This window comes from Coturnix japonica, chromosome 4, assembly GCF_001577835.2.
Source record: "Coturnix japonica isolate 7356 chromosome 4, Coturnix japonica 2.1, whole genome shotgun sequence".
NCBI classification, from domain to species: Eukaryota; Metazoa; Chordata; class Aves; order Galliformes; family Phasianidae; genus Coturnix; species Coturnix japonica.
This window is the reverse complement of record NC_029519.1, coordinates 46,097,724-46,116,702: the sequence shown is the minus strand read 5'-3', so window position 1 is coordinate 46,116,702 and position 18,979 is coordinate 46,097,724. Positions and strand designations below refer to the sequence as shown.

The following is an 18,979-nucleotide window of genomic DNA, read 5'->3' as shown; positions in this document are numbered from 1 at the left end:
ACTGGCTATGGTGTTGTAAGTGTAGACAAGATGGTTTAAGGATCTGAGAGGCCAATATGTAATGCTTGGAAAGCATTTTTTTTTTTTTTTTTTTTGCTTCAGAATAAGCAATGCGTTAATAAGAATACCCACCATTTACCAATAAAGACAGAAAATGTCTTGATAAGTGTCTTAGGCTCTGGATCTTTGCTATATAGAGAGTGATTCAAAGCAGTCTGTACTTACCTGAGGGTTGCAAGAGGTGTGGTGTACTTGCAAGAGTTGATACGGTAATTCCAGTGTGGCACAGCACAGGAAGAGGAGTGGGGGGGAGAGGTTAAGGAACACCTTAGAAATGCAGAGCAACACCCACATTTGGATCAGATAATAGCTGAAGAATAAACAGAGCAGCAGTCATGCTGAAATTGGCACTAAGGGAAAAAAACGCCTGTTGGAAAGTTCATGTATAACTAGCTATTAGGTCTCAGTTACGAGATCCTTCAGGCAAGGAGTGTGCTGTCTGCTCAGTTATGAAGCACTCAGCATACCACGGTGGGCTAATAGTAACTTGCCTTTTCATTATCCTTCACTGGCAGTAGCAGAACTATCTGTTTTGTTCTGGTGCATGTTCTTTTCTACTATCGCTGATTACATGAATTGTGCATAAACTACTCACTTTCTGCTAATTTCCTTTTTCCTTTATATAATTACAACTGCTCCAAGTAGTGAGATATAACTGAAAGACCTTCTCTTTCACTTCCCTGTCTTTACCCAGGAATGTCCAAGCGGATACTCTGACTTTGCGTCAGGCTGCAGCGGTGAAAATTTGGTTGACTACTGTATCTTCTTTTCTTAACTACCTTTTTGCTGGCAGATTTTTTTTCTGTGTATATACATAGAGCTGGAAAGGTCTCTCTAAATACCAATAATTATCTGTCTGATGTTTTGGATGTACTGTGTATCTAGCTTTTTGTTGCAAGCAAATCAGGTCCCTCCTATTCTTGCATCGCAAACGTGTGGTCAGTGATTGCTTTTTAGACCCCAGGACTGTAACATTGGTCTGGCCGTTTATTCACAGAAAACATCGTGCCTTGCATTAGCCTAAGATACATTGGGCAATTCAGCACTTCTTGGATTTCTTTTAACAGTCAGTTTTCTCAAAAATGTAGAGAACATTCAAGCATGTATTTAATCCTCTGTGACACTGTTGCTAAGCTAAGAACTAAGAAATGTAGAAATGAGCTGAAGGTAACCAGACTGTGTTTTGTTGGTTTGCAGCCCAGATGCTGATGGCGTGGTGGCAGAAGCTTTGCTCACGTTCTGGTTCTCTGCCACGGATTGCAAAGAAGCGCTGCGCAAAAGAGTTGAAAGGATCTTATGGAGGGGTCTGAAAAAATACACTGGGCCCCTGCGGATAGATGTCAGATCTTCTACTGTCTCAAGTAAGGATATTACTTGTTTCTTAAATCTACTCATTGCTCTCTTCTGATTGCTTTAACTTGGTTTTGCCTTCTGATGATGTTTACCCATCAGGGTAAAGAGTGGGAGCCTCACCACAGTGTTTTGGTACATAGCAGTGCAAGCAAACATGCTTCTTAGGCTTTTACAGCCTCAGGGAGCCTGAAAGTGCAAAAACTATGCCTGGATGACAGTCTTTGTGAGGAAACAGCACACACACTGGAAAAATTCTTTTTTATTGTGGAGATCGAAAATTCCTTTCAGATTTCTAGGTTAAAGGAAAAGAAAGGGGAAGTGTTCCTATCAGTGTGATCTCTCAGGTGAGGAACTGGCCCTTTCTTTACTAAGAAAATTGGCATCTGACAGATGCGGAGAGTTACAGCACTGTTTTTCATTTAGTGATTTACTGAACAGATAGTGAAGGGTGAGTTTTCTCCTGTGTGCTTCTACAATTCTCATTTGTTAGAGAGTTTTTCTGAGGCTTAGACTGCTGTATGCATAAGGCTAAGCATTGTTTATTAGTTAGCATTTTTTTCTGTGAGTCAGACTTTTCAAGAATGAGTTGCTGGGCAAAAGGAAGGGGCAGATACTCGCTTCACTTGTTTTTGCAGTTCTTCTGCTTGCTCCTAGCACAACAGTGACAGTACAGTACATGAATACGTTTACTTCCTGGTTGCTTGTTCATGCTAGACTACTTAAGCCAGCAGAAGTGCAAGGAGGCCAGACAGCTTTGTTGGATGAACAAGAATCATGGGCCAAATCCCATGCTGGATGGATCCTGGCTTCCTCCCACTCAAAAATGATTGAGAGCAACTATTTGTTCTGCCTCTTGGTACTTGAGGTGGGAAGACGCATTGCAACAATGTAGGGAAATTCAAATATGAGCTGTCAATATGCTCATTGTTTCTTGATGGGCCAATCAGTCATCATCATTGGAATAGCTCATGATGGTAAATGTCATTCCTGTGGACAAAGAAGCACCACTTATCTTATTCCTTTCAGATAGAAACAGCATGTTGCCATAAATCAAAGAAACTTGAAAGAGTGCTGTGGTTGTTTTTTGCTTTTTCTAATCATGACTTACTGAAACTTAAAACTTGAGTTTAGTTTGACTTGCTTAAGGGATAAAATTGGAAGGAATGCAGAGGTGATTGTTAGAAAATAAATGTGATCTTCTCATTAAGTTACCAGCTGTTTATATTTAATCTGGTAAATAAGAGAAGTGGTTCAAAACTGTTTTTGTTGACCTTGAACTGCACCAGCACTATTACAGTAATACATTAATTGCTAGTTAAAAAAAATTAGCTGGTATAATTGAATCATAGTGTTTTCATTAAATACTTGGTTTCAGATAAAGATGGCATCTCAGTGTTGCTTTGATAAAGTTGTATGATAAACCTCCTATTGCTTTAATTGGCTCTCCCATCTTAACCATGAAACACTGACTACATAGGGCTGCTACTCAGGATAGGACTAGCATTGTGCAACTGTTACACATTATACAAGGGTACATAAACAATACCTTGCTGTTTCTAGAAGACAAGAATAAAATTCAGATATTTCTTTGCAAATAGTATTTCAACCGTGTTATGAGTCTTAAGCAAGCTACATTTGGCAGTGCCATATAAGAGAATGTTGTTGACTCAAGTGGAGAGTACAGGAATTCTGTACTTTCTGAGGAAATGAATGTCTCAAATACAAACTTCATCCCCACTCCTGAGAGAAGTGACACTTTTCAACATATCCTGGAAGTCCAGAGAGGTTTTGCACTTTCAATTTCTCTCTCCCTCCTAAATACCGTGTCCAACTCTAGTAGTTAAATCAAGGACAGCTGAGAAGCCCTATATTGTTCCATGCTCTGCATTACTTTCCTAACTTCACTGTAGATTTGATGGTTTTGCAAGCTGGAATCCTTGCTTACCTTGAGGCAGTTCTTGATTTTTTTCATAATAGTTTCCAAAAAAAATCATTAGACCTATTAGTGTAATCACCTTATGAAAATATTCTAATTTGGGGGTCATGATATAGCATAGCTTAGGTAAGCATAGCTAACTAGTTGAAGAAATCCAGGTCAGGCGCTTATTTAAATGGCATGCTAGGAGGGTCTGATAAGGAGAATGAGTAAGTCTTCTTCCCCGCATCTGATCTAATCTTGTTGTTCAACAGTGTCTCAACTTGCACTTCACTCAAAAGTGTTTGCTTTTTGGGGATCGGATCCAGCAAACTGCCTGCAGATTGGTTGGAGGCTTGGAATCTTAAGCTGCGGTCCAGGGCAAAAGCACAGAATTAGTCTGCCAGCCAAGGGTCTTACTTTCTCTCTTCATTCCAGAAGATGGGGAATAAAGAGCTTTGAAGAGATAAAATCTAAAGTGATGTTTAGAGGTTTTTTGGTGGTTCTGTTTTGCTTTTAAAAAGCATAGAAGATGGATAGCATAGATAGAAGATGATGTGAAAATACAAGTGTGTAAACAAAGAAAAAAAAAAAAGGCAAAATAATACTGTCTCTATTTTCTATCATCACTAAACAGTTAATGATCTTTACATAGGGCTGAGAAAAAAACATTCTTGGGATATTTTCAGATGTGTTACTACTGAAGTTCCTGTTCCTTTTTTTTGTTGTTGTTGTTCATATTATAGACCCCTAGACAACTTCGGTGGTATTTCCAGATATCAGCTATAGGTCTGAGAGGAAATGGGAGGTGATAGAGATTTATGCACTTACATCCAATGGAGTTTGTCTGCCTAAATATTTTTCAGTGGAGAATCAAATAAAGTCCTAACTTCTCTGAAGAGCCATGGAAAGACAGCAGAATGAGATGTTACATCACGACTGATTTAGAAAAACCCAAGTTAGGACTCACTATTCCATTGGCACTGAAAGAAGGTGTTACAGTTTGTCCTCTATATAGTTCTGGCACCAAAGAGATAAGGCTGTTCTGTTTTTTTTTCCCCAGGATTTCCTGGTTAGAAGTAGAGTCACCTCACAGCCTGCATCCCTGTTAGGCAAAGTATAGAGCAGCTTGCCAGCCTATTTCCCCTTGCCAGGTAGGTTGGAAGTCTCTCAAAAAGTGTTTTTGGGAATGTACTCTTGACGTCAGAAAGAAACTGGTTGCAAGATCACTGGCACTATTCAAAGTGAGTAGGAAGTATTCCCGTCTATCACTCAGCCAAGGGTTTTGACCAGGAACAATGAGTCATGAATTGGTTTTGATCAACAAGTCAACTGTTATTATTTCTATTTATCTGGCATCAGGCTCCTTCAAAGTACAGAGCCTAGGAAATAGATTCTTTCTTCTTTATTAAGTTTTTTTGGGGGAGACATGCAGATGAGTGTCTGACCTGAATTACTGAATAACATTTAATCAAGATGTAGCTCAAAGAATATATCTGGCAATCTGTGCTTTTTTAATACTTGCTATCTCTACAACCCACAACAGCATCCTGGGGTAGTGGAACAGGATGTGCATCAACACATTGAGAAATACAACAGAGATCCAACATTTCTCCACTTTGATGATGTTACCTTGGCACAAGGTAGTATATTACAATGTTTGCAGCAGATTACAGAGCCTGACTGAAATGGGAGACACTAAAATGTATTTTAAAATGAGTATTTTTGCAGAAGCTGAGCCATGTATTCAAAAGACTTAGGAAATAAAACAGTTCTTAACTCCCTTACACCTAAGGGAAGGAGACAGTACTTGAGATAGAGCAGGTAAGTCAGCAGCAGCAGCTGCTAGCCCTTACTAGATAGTGGCAGTGTAGCTCAGTCTTGCTCCAGTAATGTGACTTTGCATCCTCTGTTCATGGCAGGCTTACATCTCACCCTTCACAGTGACAGACAGGGCTACAAAGCCATTGCCGACACCAGAATTTGAATTCAAAGTAAAATTTCAGACACTGTGTACTCCTTTTAACTGGAACTATAGTTCCTATGGCTTCATGGCTCAATGTAGCTAACTGAAAAACATACCAAAAAAAAAAAAATGTATTTTCCTTGATAGGGATGAAGTGTTACTTTAGTTTGGATGGGATGAAAGGAAAGTGAATATATGCTGTACAGGAGATGCCATAGGGCATGCATGACTTGTAAATGAGGATTCCAGCATATGTTATTGGCTAATGAATCCTCTGGTCCAAAAGCACATACGTATTGCCATGCACGTGGCTTCAGTGAATGTCTGACAAACACATGGCATGTTATTTTCACAGAGGGGAGGGATGTTTATGAAGTAAAGAATCATTCATCCTCTGTAAGGAGAAGATTATCATCAATTTTGGACCTATAAATTTTGGTGAAAGATGGGCTATTCTCTTAATCAGAAAATGGAGAATAATTAAGATGGAGTTGAAGGCAGCGATGAGGGGAAGGCACCAACATTATGGCAGGTCTTGTGGACAGGAGCAGAGAAGGAAGGGCAGGGTGACAGGGACAATTAGAGGTACAGAGCTTTTGTCTTGTCCCTACCAGGTTAACTCTCCCCTGCTGAAGGAATGATAATTGCGTCACTTGTCTCTAAGTTATGCATGCTACTTCCGCAAGGCTGCTTAACTCTAAGGAGATTACTCCCTGGTATCTCAACAGGAATTTATAGCAATTCTAGTAGGAGTATGTTTTAGGTTGTCTGCAATATGTATCCAGAGAAGAGCAAGTCATTACTGATGAGCCCAGAGCACTCACGTTTTCCTTTCATTTATGGTTTTTGGAACATGGTTGAGTCTGTCACTCTGAAGGACTGATCTAATTCCTATCTCATTCCAGTACCTGGGGCCTTCATGGTCTTTAAAATAATTGAAGAGCATTAGGGTAGAGATATTAGAATCATAGAATCACCAAGGTTGGAAAAGACCTCTGAGATCATCCAGTCCAACCATCCACCTGTCACCAGTTTTTCCCACTAAATCATGACACTTAGTACAATATCTGAACATCTCTTGAACACCTCCAGTGGCTCCCCCACTTCCCTGGGCAGCCTTTTTCCTAACAAACATCCAATGTGAATTCCCCCTAGTGAAACTAATGTTTTCAAAATCAAGCTGCTTACCTACTTTTGCTTACTCCCCTTTTCCTTCCATGCTGTGTATTCAAGAGTAAAAATAGGATATTTACTGATAATAATCTTATAAATAATAACTGTACCAGGTCACTTTTCTCATTCATGTGAAACTGAGACCAATAACTTCTGTGTGTCCAAAGGCTGAGTTAACTATATAGACAAAATAACTATTTTAACTGATCATCCAGTTAGAGAACAGGGCCCTCCTTTGAAAGGTAGTTTCTCTAAGCTGTGTTTCAGTAGATTGCTGTGATTTTAATTCAAACATGAGTTTTCTCTTATAAGTTGAGCAAGCTTTAATTTAATAGCAAGTTCCACTTGGCAGGTAGGCAATGCATATTCAAGTTGAACTTGTTCTTGTTTACAGTGGAAGCCTGAACACTGTTTTCCTAAACGCAGTACAAATAACTATTTTTCCAGCTGTATGTAGCTGGGATGAGATATGAGGTTTTATTTGTTACTAATTGATGCTTTTTCTTGGTAGTACAAACAACTGGGGACAACTAGTAAATGAGCAGGGCAGAGAAATCATCTCGTGCCTTGCAAGGCACGGCTTGCAACAGGCTGGCTGGCACAGTCTGAACTGATGTGCTGTTGGCTAGGCCAAAAATGTCAAGTAACAAATACAGGCAAGCCCCCCATGAGGTGAGACAGCAAGCAACCTGTTTTTTTTCAGAAGTATCATGCAACTCTATTTCTGCTTTTGATGGTGGTGAACCTACTGTGGGTTCATGTTATCTGAAAGTTATGTCACATCAGGTTACGTATTCTCTGAGTTTGGGATCATGGTTTCAAGTCCCGAGTCTTTCAGTCCTTAGTTTAATCTTTGTGATGTGTTCCCAGATTTCGCTGCTACCTGCTTTTGCCTCTTAAGAACTTCCTTTATTTTGTGGAGGTTTTTTGGCTTGTTTTTGCTTGTTTGCTTTGTTTTTGTTTTCTGTGGCGTTTTCTTTGGTACCTCTGTTCCAGCCATCAGAGTGAGAAAGGCAGTCAGGACACTGTAACAGACAGATCTCTAAAGCAAAGCAGTGACCCTACCTTGATGAATACAGCATTAAATTTATGGGCAGATGTCAGTGCACTTTAGCAGTGAGTGGAAAAGAGAGTATGTAAAGTGCATAGTCTTGATACAATATGCTAAAATTCAGATCTGTACAGGCATCCTGTTCTAAGATTCACAGTGTGTATCTGGAAATGTATTTGGAGAAACAACATCTGTGACAGCCTGTCTGGAAGCATTGGATAGGTCTCAGAGCAGGATTTTGCGCACGTGAGGTCTGTAGGTTTTTTCAGGTGCCTCATAAAAAAAGCAAATAGAGATGTAGACAGATGCCTTGCCAAACAGCTGCGTGACTCATAGCAAAACTCAGTGTAGTGAGAACATGCCAACTGAATTGCTTTTGGCATTGATCTTGAACAAGCTCATTGCTTCTTTTGTCTTCTTGATTAGCTTTGCAACATAATATAAGTATTAATAATTGACTTCAGGCTTGATAATTAGGCATTATGAGTTAAATGTCTCTCCACCCAGAGAGGAGTTAGAAAAAAAAAATAATAATAATTTTAAAAAGTCAATATTGCACTTGAAGGCAAAAGATGTGCTTTTGTTGTTCATTATGCTTGTTGGTTTATTTCCATTTTCCAGCTTTACAATATTAGAATGACCCAAATGCTGAATAGTACTGAAAATAGAATGAATTTCCAGGAAAACACTGGATGCTTATCAGAGTTGAAATAAATTAATAGGGCCAGATTTTTTTGAAGAACTTCTTGCCAGTATCACTACATAGATGAATCAGACAGATCTTTAGAGTGGCTCTCCACCCATTCCTTCCTCACTTTTTAGCTTATTAAACTTTGCAACACTGCCAAACCTCTCTGTTGGTCTGACTTTTACCACCTGGTACTATTACAGATCTAAGGAATCGTGGCAACAAACAGCGATGTTATCCAAGGAAATTAATGCAATATAGTGAGCATTTCCAAAGCCCAGAAGTAGCTGTACTTGAGTGTTTTCTCCTTTCTCTGTCACAGCAGTTAGGTGCAAGTAAGCACCTGTACTGACAGGAGTCCTCACAAGTTGTTGCTTGCCCACCAGTAAACCTTATCTGGCTTTATTACATGAATGGTGAATAAAACTGTGTCACTGTATAAACATTCAATTGTAACTCACCCCTCATTTTTATAAAATAAAGCAGTGGTTACATGCACATATGTCTGTCCTGCCACTGGCTTTATTCTGTGATGTTCCCTGCAATCAAGCTGTATGCTCACTTGCAGTCCTTTGGTTTCCTTTTTATATCATAAGCTGCTTAATGTCATTTAAAGATTGGGTATCTATCTAGTGATAGCGGATTGCAAACATGCTTACCAGGAAGACTGTCAAGTGCACAAGCAAAATGTGGTGAGAGCACAGTAGTCAACAGGCAGAGCCCTCTGCATTCAAAAGAAATTCTTTGTCCTGGTCAGCATGGTTTGGGATCCAAGCCAGGATATTATTCTGTGTAGCTGCAAAGTGAAAATAAAAATGAAGGAAGTGGATAAGGTAGGAGATCAGCTGAGAAAGGCAGCAGACTTATCTGCAGACTGTGAACTTATGGGTTCCGTACAAGAACATCTGGATAATTTAACAATGCTTTGAAAAGTGTGATTATCCTCTAGATTGCTGGTGCCTGGAATGGTAGCTCTCCTGAAAAAGAGAGTGCTGTTTAAGCAGGTGCAGAGATGGGTATCTTGAGCCAGTGCTCATCAGTGACAGCCAAGGTGTACTGTATTTTCACATACCCAGAGCAGCCCTTTGGCCTGGACCTCCAAGGATACTGACTGGCTGGAGTACATCAAACTGCACCACAGAGCAGGGCTGTGACAACCAGGGCAAGGACATAACCACATATGAGCTGTACTGGCTCCTATTGCAGCCTACCTCTGCCTCTTGGGCAGCACTCAAGTAGACACAGGAACTGGATGATCATGGAGAAAATAAGCCTTGTCTATGCTTTCTTGGCCTTACTCTTGACTTTTTTCTTTTTTTTTTTCAGCTGTGGAGAGGAGGAGAGCAGAAGCAATCTTCAATGACAGTAAGTGAGGGCTTTTTAAGCTTAAGAAACTTCTGATTATTTTAATTAGCATTAAGATTCTCTAAGCACTTTTCTTGGCTCTTAAAAGACTTTCCTCTCCCCTCTTATCAAATGAATGTGTCCTTGTGCATTACACATATGATAAAATCCTGCTTAGATGAGAAGTCTTAGTCATAGGGAAGCCTTTTGTTAGTGCCTTTGGGTACTTAGGAAAACACTCACTACTGACCAAAGCAATCAGGATGAATGGAGTGAAACCCCTTTCTAGGAAAAATCCCCACCCACCTCTGAGTTCATTCCGTTTTTCTGTAGGGAGATGGTCCTCCTGTTAATATAACAGCAGTTTAGAGAGAGCTCTTTAGAAATCCCCAGGTTTGTGCAGAGAGAAGATGCGCAGGTCCTGCTGCATCACTCTACAGATGACAGATGGCCAAGGCACAATCCTGTCTTCATCAGCAGCAGTGTGGAAGGTGGAGGGTCCATCTTAAATGTAAAAACCTGCTATCTAGGAAATGGATGACTTAACAAACAAGGGCTGAGCACTGTGGTATTCAGGACACTTGCTTATTTTGTGTCATTGGACACACATGCACTAAGCCATGTTTTTATGTGCAGGCTAAAAAGTGTGGATAATCCTAGCTTAACAAATGTACATAGCTCCTAGGTGTAGGTAGTAAAAATAGCGAGTGAACGGTGACAACTTCCAATAAAGAAAAGCATAATTGCTTGGTCTAACTGACTGCTTTAACATCAAGCACAGCAGCTAGCTGAGAGCTTTATGAGAATGCGATGAAGGTAACAGAGTCCTTATCAGGGATTTCAGCAGGTTACACTTAAAAGCAATCTCTATTAAGAATGGATTAAAGCATGTACTTAGTCACATCTAATTCTGTGTGCATAGGGCTGACACCCAGTCTTCTCTGCATCTTGGAGAGACTGCAGACTCTATTTCATATATATTGCTTGTCTTTGATGCCTTAGCATAACAATTCACCTCCTATTGTTAACCATACATGCACTAAGTGATGAGGTTTATACCTGACACTTTAAGGATGGCAACCAGGCAGATGCCTGTAATACACCCTGTGAATGCAAGGTGGCACAATAGCTGGTAGGAATGGGCATGTGCAGAGGAGTATGAAATTGTGGCTTTCAGTGTGCTCTTAGAAACTGGGAGATTGGAATTTCCTTTTGTGTGTATTGGAAGTAAGGAAGGACAATGAGAAAATGTACAAAAGTCATGTCTGTTTCTGATTATAATGAAAATATTATGTGTCTTTGGGATGGCTGGTAGCATAAAAATTGTTATAGAAACGTAAGACAGTGTGATCAGTCTTCTAAAGATGCATTTGTAGGGGTCATGTTGAGGTAGTCTGTTTTAAAGATGTTTAAGCTTTAGGGACAAAGCTTATTTAGTGCTAGAAAAACTGTAAAAGGCCATTTTCAAATGGGTTTCAAGTAATGGAAGATGAAGTAACATTGCTTTTTGGTTTCATTTTAAGTTCTGGTGTTCCTGGGTTCCTGAGGGAACTGTGAGTTTTCCTTTGCGTTCTGAACATTGACCACACAGGTAGCTGATAGCACTGTGCAGATCTAGGTCCAGTAATTGAAGATTATCAGTAGTTTTCAGGGGGAAAACATGCTACTATAAACAATCTCACCAGGTATGGTATACGCTACCATTTTCCTTTCGCATGGGAAGTTTTGTACAATTATAGCTGTGTCTTTACATGCCACTGATTTCCTTCGTAGTTTTAAATTCCATCACAGTGCAGACACTACACTGACCCCGTGGGCTTCTAGATATTGTGTGATATTTTCCTAATTTATGAACAGCTTTCAATCTGCTGGGTTATCACTGCTGCTTTTGACTGTGAGGTACTGTTAACATCACCTTGTGCAGATCCTAGCAGGAAGGGGCAGTGGTTACACTCTGCTTGGCTCCAGTGTTTGCCTTCTGAGGACTTCAAGGGTCTGGTGCTAGCATCTCTTCAGTGAGGTATTGCAGACTTCCATGTTGTCCCCCCTCTGGGTCGCTGTCTGAGGGAGACAGACAGTTCAATAGCTTGTTTTGTATTGTCACTATGCAAATAATTCTTAGCTCTGTCTCTTTTTCAATCAACCGGGATAGTCCTATATCTCTACATTCCTAATGTCTAGCTGAAATCAGGGCCTGGATGAAAGCTAGTGAGTCTTGGTCCAGGTAAGATGAATTTGACACTGTTTGAATGGGAGAGAAAAGCTGAAGCAGCTCCCTCAGTTGAGGAAGTTTCTAAAACTACTGGGGAGCTTCAGCTGTTCCTGAATGTCTATTTTGTGGCTGCAACCAGAGATACTTTCATTCATATTTGGGTATGGAGGATAATACTTCATGGATGCACACCGTGCTGGAGGTATCCATGTGTGTGGTTGTTTTTTTTTTAAGTCTCTGGCTTGGATTGGCATGTTGCTCTTTGCCTGAAGTAACACTCAAGGTTCATTTGCAAATTGCCATTTGTGCAATGTGCAGTGTATGATTGCTTGGTTCCAAGCAACAACTTACTTAGTACACACATGTAGGCTGCATGTGTGTTTGGGAAAAACCCGTGGCTTGGATGATTGCCATCATTCATGTTGTATTCTCGTGACAAATCATCTGAAACATTTGAGTTGGCAATCCCTAGATCTGGGAATTGTCCTGTTTGTGTGGTGAAGGGTTTTGATTCTTGAGCTTGATTTGATTCACCTCAGCCTGAATTGTTGACCATCATGGTTTACCATGATAGTCAGTTGTACATTCAGTCTTCTAACAGAATGGGTTGTGCATGAGGATCTCTGTTTTGGGGACTGGTGGAAGGTATGTTTTCATATTGATGGTATACTCTTGGAGAACCTAGTGGTGTGTGATTGTTTACATCTGTTTTCCACAGTACCTACTTGGCAGGCATGTTTACTAAACAGAGGAGTAACTAATACATATATTTGTTTTCCTTTTTAACAGTCTGCGGGTTACGGCAGAATAGATCAGTCAAGTCAATAGCAAAAGCAACATCCTTGCGAATAGTTGGAGGATTGTCTTCTGCAGAGACTGGAGACTGGCCTTGGCAAGCTAGTTTGCAGTACAATAATGTCCATCGCTGTGGTGCAACGCTCATCAGCAACACATGGCTTGTATCTGCCGCTCACTGCTTCAGAGAGTAAGTTCCCAGCTGAGAACCTGCAGCTGAATGTGCACCACTTGGGTCAAGCTGTGGGGCTTTCCAGATGGACAGCACACCCCTAAGTCTTTCCTGGAGAACAGTTTTCTGCCTTGGAGGAGAAAAAAGATTAGGTTTGGGGCAGACCCATCACTTGTTTCTAAAGATGCTCTTTCACATTGCAATTAAGTTGCTGCTGCTGCAGGCTTCTACTAGAAGTTCTAAGCCCAAATTTCTACCTTTCCATTCAGGCATCCACTCTCAGAACTTTTTTTTTCAAGTGCAGTCATTGTGAAGCTGCAGGACGTGTAAGATGAAACAGCTGTTTGAGTGAATTATTAATATCCAGAAAGAGTAAAGAAGGCGGTTTTTCTAGCAGAAGAGCTTTTCGAACTGATTACATACGCCCTGTGGCTAAACAGTGGCTAGATCAAGAATGAGAAGTTGAAGGGAGTAGAAGACCATGGTTGAGAAGGGAGTACAAGATTGCCCTCTTCTAGCAGTAGCCCACAATTACATGGGGCACAGTGTTATGGGAAGTGATGGATGCCTTAAGGAATCTATTAGGGAACTGGCTTGAAGGGTTTGTAACATAAAGGTTCTTGACAAGTTTAATCTCCTGAGTACTTGCATTTACAGCCAAATATTTACTGCACTCTCACCTTTTTCAGAATGAGTCACCCTCACAAGTGGACTGCTACTTTTGGAGCTCTTCTGAAGCCACCAACCTTGAAACGATCAGTCAAGACTATTATTATTCACGAACTGTATCGCTACCCAGAACACGATTATGACATTGCACTTGTGAAGCTCTCTAAACAAGTTGAGTTTACGAGTAACATACACCGTGTTTGCCTGCCTGAGCCATCTCAGACTTTTCCATATAATATTTATGCTGTCATCACAGGCTGGGGAGCACTTACCAATGACGGTGAGTCCAAACTCTGCCAAGCAACCCATGTATTATAGTGCTGATTTACTACTGAACAGGTAGCTCTATGTTGAATGGGAGCAAGCCTAATTTTTTGTCAATACGCAATAGATTTGTCCAACAGTGAGCAGCAGTTTCTTGCTCTAAAATTAAACTTGACAAAGAGAGAGTCACTATTCACTTAAGCAGAAAACAGCATAAATGCTCTCTTCTTTCCCAGCCTTTCCATTTTATACTATAGATGTTTGAGACAGGTAGTCAAGCCATGCATGTATTATTGGAGGGCCTAAGAAAATATTCTCTCAGCTCAAGCCAGAAGCTACAGAGACCTGTGCGGGCTTTCAAGAAAATTTCCACAGTATGCTGCATGTGGTCATTTCTCCAGACTCACACATACCAGGCCAAGCTGTGAATGCATTTAGCAATAGAACCAAGATGCTTTGATCCCATATCATTGCCCAAATGGACAGGTAATTTGTACAATACAGCGTTACACTTGGGGCACTGTGTACCATGCAATCATTAGTTTTGTCTTAATATTACAGCTTCTAAGTGGCACTGTATGTACATTTTCCTTAAGGGCCCAACCTAGAGAGAGTAAGAAGTAACACCTCTGTATTACACCAGATTAAGCTGGTGCTTCATAAGAGAACATTAAATGCAATTGTGTTAATGCCCGAACTACTCTTTCCCTCAGGTCCAACTCCTAACGCTCTTCAGGAAGCAACAGTGAAACTTATAGACTCAGATACTTGCAACAGAAAAGAAGTGTATGATGGGGACATAACACCCAGGATGCTGTGTGCTGGGTACTTGGAAGGAGGAGTAGATGCTTGTCAGGTAACCACAGCTGAAAACTAGAAAGGAAAACTATTTTAATGCTGATTCCAGTATTTGGCTGACCAAATCTTCATTAACAGCATATTAGTCCTTTTAAATATTCTCTGTTTAAACAGGAATTAAGATGTAGAGAGAGGTAGCATTTCTTAACATTATATAGCACATAAAATCCATATTGAAGGAGCTAAATTAGTGTAAAACTCAGAACATAAACCTTTCATGGCATGGGATGAAATTCATTTTGTAACTCAAAATAGCTGCTGTAAGACCAATTGCTTCTCATAATATCTCCTGTGAAATATAACCATTTTTCAAAAATAGCACCTGCTTCCTGTATATTAATACTTTATTCCTCCTTTGCTGTTGCCATTCTACACCAGACCCTTGTTTACTGGACAGCAGCAAGTAGCAGGTGGTTATATTTTTGCAGGTGTTTGAACAAAAATGTTACCACCTGCAAAAATACTTCCATAGGGATAACTTTTCAAATGGCAACTGCTATTAATGTTACTCATAAAAATACACTTGTAAGTGCTGGTTCAAAACAGACCCCTTCCAGAATCTCAGTCCTATGGATTTAAACTAAACTGCTTGCAGGTAAGTCGTGGAGACCTAATTCCTCTGTTCCAGTCCCACTCAGCACTGAAGAGACCTGAACAGAAGGGTGCAGCTGCTGTGTATTTCAGTAATGCATTTTTCTGGATGACGGGGAATTTATTCTGCTGTGTGAAAATTACAGAATCACAAAGTTGTAGGGGTTGGAAGGGACCTCCAGAGATCATTGAGTCCACCCCCCGCCTTTAACCCTGCAAGATTTCCACTGAACTATTATTACTGTGTCATGCTATTAACAGTATCTGAATTCAGCCTATGAGAGTGACTAATATCTTAAGGAGATATTATCTAATTAGAAGACCAATTTTCTGATGAAATCCTTTTTGAAATGTTATTGCTGCAAGTGACTAAAAGAGTTTGCTGAAAGGCTAGTGGTTACTGAAAGAACAAACAAAAAACCCCCCGACTTTGTATGAGGAGAAGGCAAAGCAGTTTGAGGAATGCTTCACAAAACCAGAAGGGGATTTTTTAATGAAAGGTTATTGTACAATCACAGACAGGTCAAGAGACTTCATGGCAAACAGGAAATAGCCACTGACTGCAGACTCAAATTTCATAAGCAGCCTGAATTCTGCACAAATGGCAGCTCTTGAAATACTGCTTTGCTTTTCTGTCTTACTGGATGTACCAGACCTTCTTGTCTATGAAGAGACTTATATTTTTCCTTCAGAACAATTAAATCTTATTAAATCTTTCTTTCTTTTTTTTTTCCCTCCTCTTTCTCCAGGGAGACTCTGGGGGACCACTGGTTACTCCAGATTCTAGACTGATGTGGTACCTCGTGGGAATAGTGAGCTGGGGAGATGAATGTGCCAAGCCAAACAAACCTGGAGTTTACACACGAGTGACTTATTTCCGTGACTGGATTACCTCAAAAACTGGCATCTAATTCCAAAATCAAAAATGGATATAATTACATAGGTTACATGTTAACTCATAATTGTCTGTATGTCTTGTGAAATGTTATTTTTTTTAAAGTATATGTATTCCTATTAGTTTTGGTCAAAGCAAGTTTTGCCTGCATCTTTGCTGTCAGAGATCCTAAGCTCTTGTGAATTTATGCTAAACGTGTGAGATTGCTGTCCTCATCTTCGAGCTTTGAAGCGTTCTCATTTTTATCAGAAATTATAAACAGGTGTTATTAAACTAACATTTAAAAGCTAGCAATTTACCTCCTTAATAAACACAAACATTTTTTCAGGAAATAAGAATTTTTCTTCAGATATGCCTTAAGTCTGGAGATGTCTACACTCTAAGCATAAAGGAAGCTGAACCTTCTTCCTCCAGTGAAGCAAATATTGTCACAGCTGTGTTTCTAGGAAAGTGAACCCTTGATTATTATTCTTGTTGGAGATCATCATTTGCACAGACTGCATCTGAGACCCTGGATACTCACCCTGCTCAGTGGTCTTCATAGCTAACAGTGGATCCGCCAGGACTGAGGGTAGGTCCTAACGAAGGAAGAGGAGGATTTCTGTGCTTGCGGTTAGTTCAGTGGGACAAGACAGAAGTTTGATGTTCTTGTTATAAAGCACATTCTTTAATAGAAAAAATTTGGTAGATATTATGAAGTTCAAGTTACACGAAAATGCTACTGTAAAAGTGCTGTATCGCAACACTGTGCTGCTACTTCTGAATCCCCTTCTCTACAGACTGTTCAACTCGCAACATGCGAATGATACAGAAGCACTAGCTCTACCAAACTTTATTTGTAACGTGTGACCCCACCAACAAGCTCACTGGAATGCAACCCAGCATATAAATTTATGCTCAAGGAAAATAAGTGCTCGCCACACATAGTCTGGGATCTACCTTTTTACTTCAAGTCAAGAAATAGTGTGCTTTCCAAGGGCATACCAGCCAGCAACAGTAATCTCACTGCGAAGAAAATAAATAGCGATAAACCATCTTGCTTCACTGATGGATTAATTTCTGCCACGGATAAATATGATCCTGTCTTATGAGTCTGAAGAGCAGTTTCATATTGAAGAACAGTCCAGATGAAAACTTCAGAGTTAATGCTACCCTTATGTGCAGATTAAGCACTTTTCCTACCTCTTTGCACATCTACTAGACTGCTGGTGGAAGGGAGTCCAGTGACATGACTGTTCCCTACAGCCCAGGCCTTCAATATATGGTGCCAAAATGTCAATCCAGTACTGTCTCCTTCTGCTGTCTTTGAATGGCCACAGGACTGCTTTTAGGCTGTGAATACAGGACTCACGGGAGTCTGTACGAGACATGAAAGAAGCTGCAATCCCCACAGCTAAACTTAAAACAACTGAAAATCTCTCCAGAGCATCTCACCTCCTCTTCTGCTCAGGACTGGGTCTCTCCTCAGCCTTTCTACTGTGCAAGCTCTGTAATAATCAGAATCCATGGGAATAGGATGCTTAGCATTTCCTGAAAACTCAAACCCTGAACGAAAATGTACACATCCTATGCAGAATCCTTAAATCCTGTGTTGAAGCCTTAAAGGGGTGGGAGAGAGATCGTCTTATTTTTCAGCTCCTTCCAGTCTTTTTTTCTGTATATTTGAATTTTAGTTAAAAAAAAAACACCACAAGACAACAAAACAAACAACCGTCAAAAATGAAGATGCCTTGTCTCAGAAAGAATTCAGCTTTGCTTTGGAAATAATAGTATCTTTCTTCTGATTTTCCATGTTCATTTAAAAATGAAAAGGATCTTGGGACAGTTAGGAGGATAGTCAGATGCAGCAAATCTGTTTCCTTAATTTATTGATGAAGTTTGTAATTTATGCACTTTTGAGTTGCTGCTATTTTTAAACTAAGAATTTACTCTGGGCTAAATACAAACTGTAGAGTTTAGGATTAGGTCACTTGGGAACACTGTTTACTTGTAGTGTTCAGGTCCCACTTCTGTAACAGAATGGGAAAAAGAAATTACACCTAGTTTTTTTGTGCCTCTTATTGTTTTGAAGCTGAAAGCCCTTCCTTATAATCAGCAGATGAACTGCAATTGAAAGTAAACTGTAGTTCACTTTCACAGAGATGTAAGGCTTTGTTTTCCACTTAAATCTACCATTTTGCCTACAAATGGAGGGGCAGCAATAAGGGGTCAAGGCCCGGGTTATCTATAATCCATTTAAACTGGTTCCTACCTCACACTGAAAGTAACATGTATTTAATACCTTTAAAATGAGAAAGGCAGCCTTTATTTCAGGTTTTATTGTGAGAGGCCAAACAGCCAAGAGGCGTGTGGGAGAATGTCTACCTTACTCAGGGAGTCCTGAGCCAGCCAGATGCACTTTTCTTCACAAACTTTTAACTGTCTGGCCTGGGTTTGTCTTATACTCCATGTCAGTGTTTTATTTATGAAGACTCTGTTTTCTGCTGTAGAATTAAACAAAGAGAGAGAGACTATTGTGTGATTAAGGAAAAAGATTTTTAAAAACATTTTATTGTTGTTAAGATTTAGTCAGGATTTGAATGATATAAAGGTAATATATTTCATAACATTAAATGTATTTAAAGACAATTGCTCCTTTTTTGTCCTTTCTTCTTTAATAATAACTATGGTGAAATGTGTGATTGATTCAGAACAGACCGTTCTCTAGTTTGCTGTAAGACTATTATGAAACAGCGGTTCTTTCTGTTCATTCCTGTTCCTAGGAGATTTGGTTCTGACAGTGGCTGGAGCTTCACAGACATTTCTGTAGCAACAGAAGCGTGATGTTGATTTTTCTAAAATACCAAAATACTCTAATGGGAATTTCAACACAGTTAGTGCTGTGTAAATTTGGGACTAAATCTGAACCTTCGTCCAAGAAACAACCACCTTGCTTCTTGCATTGCGAAATCCTGTCCTTGTAACGTGATGTTC

At 40.0% G+C, this 18,979-nt stretch overlaps 1 protein-coding gene across 1 annotated transcript in view; it reads left to right on the top strand.

Moving 5' to 3' along the window:
- The window catches only part of LOC107313524 (transmembrane protease serine 11E-like), a 38,486-nt gene extending 19,806 nt beyond the window's left edge, over positions 1 to 18,680 (top strand). The window contains exons 5-10 of the mRNA XM_015861846.2: positions 1,258 to 1,421; positions 9,533 to 9,571; positions 12,552 to 12,747; positions 13,419 to 13,678; positions 14,376 to 14,518; positions 15,861 to 18,680. Coding sequence (XP_015717332.1) covers positions 1,258 to 1,421; positions 9,533 to 9,571; positions 12,552 to 12,747; positions 13,419 to 13,678; positions 14,376 to 14,518; positions 15,861 to 16,022 — 964 coding nt within the window. The 3' untranslated portion in view covers positions 16,023 to 18,680. The remainder of the gene's footprint in view (positions 1 to 1,257; positions 1,422 to 9,532; positions 9,572 to 12,551; positions 12,748 to 13,418; positions 13,679 to 14,375; positions 14,519 to 15,860) is intronic.
- Positions 18,681 to 18,979: the final 299 nt, after the last annotated feature.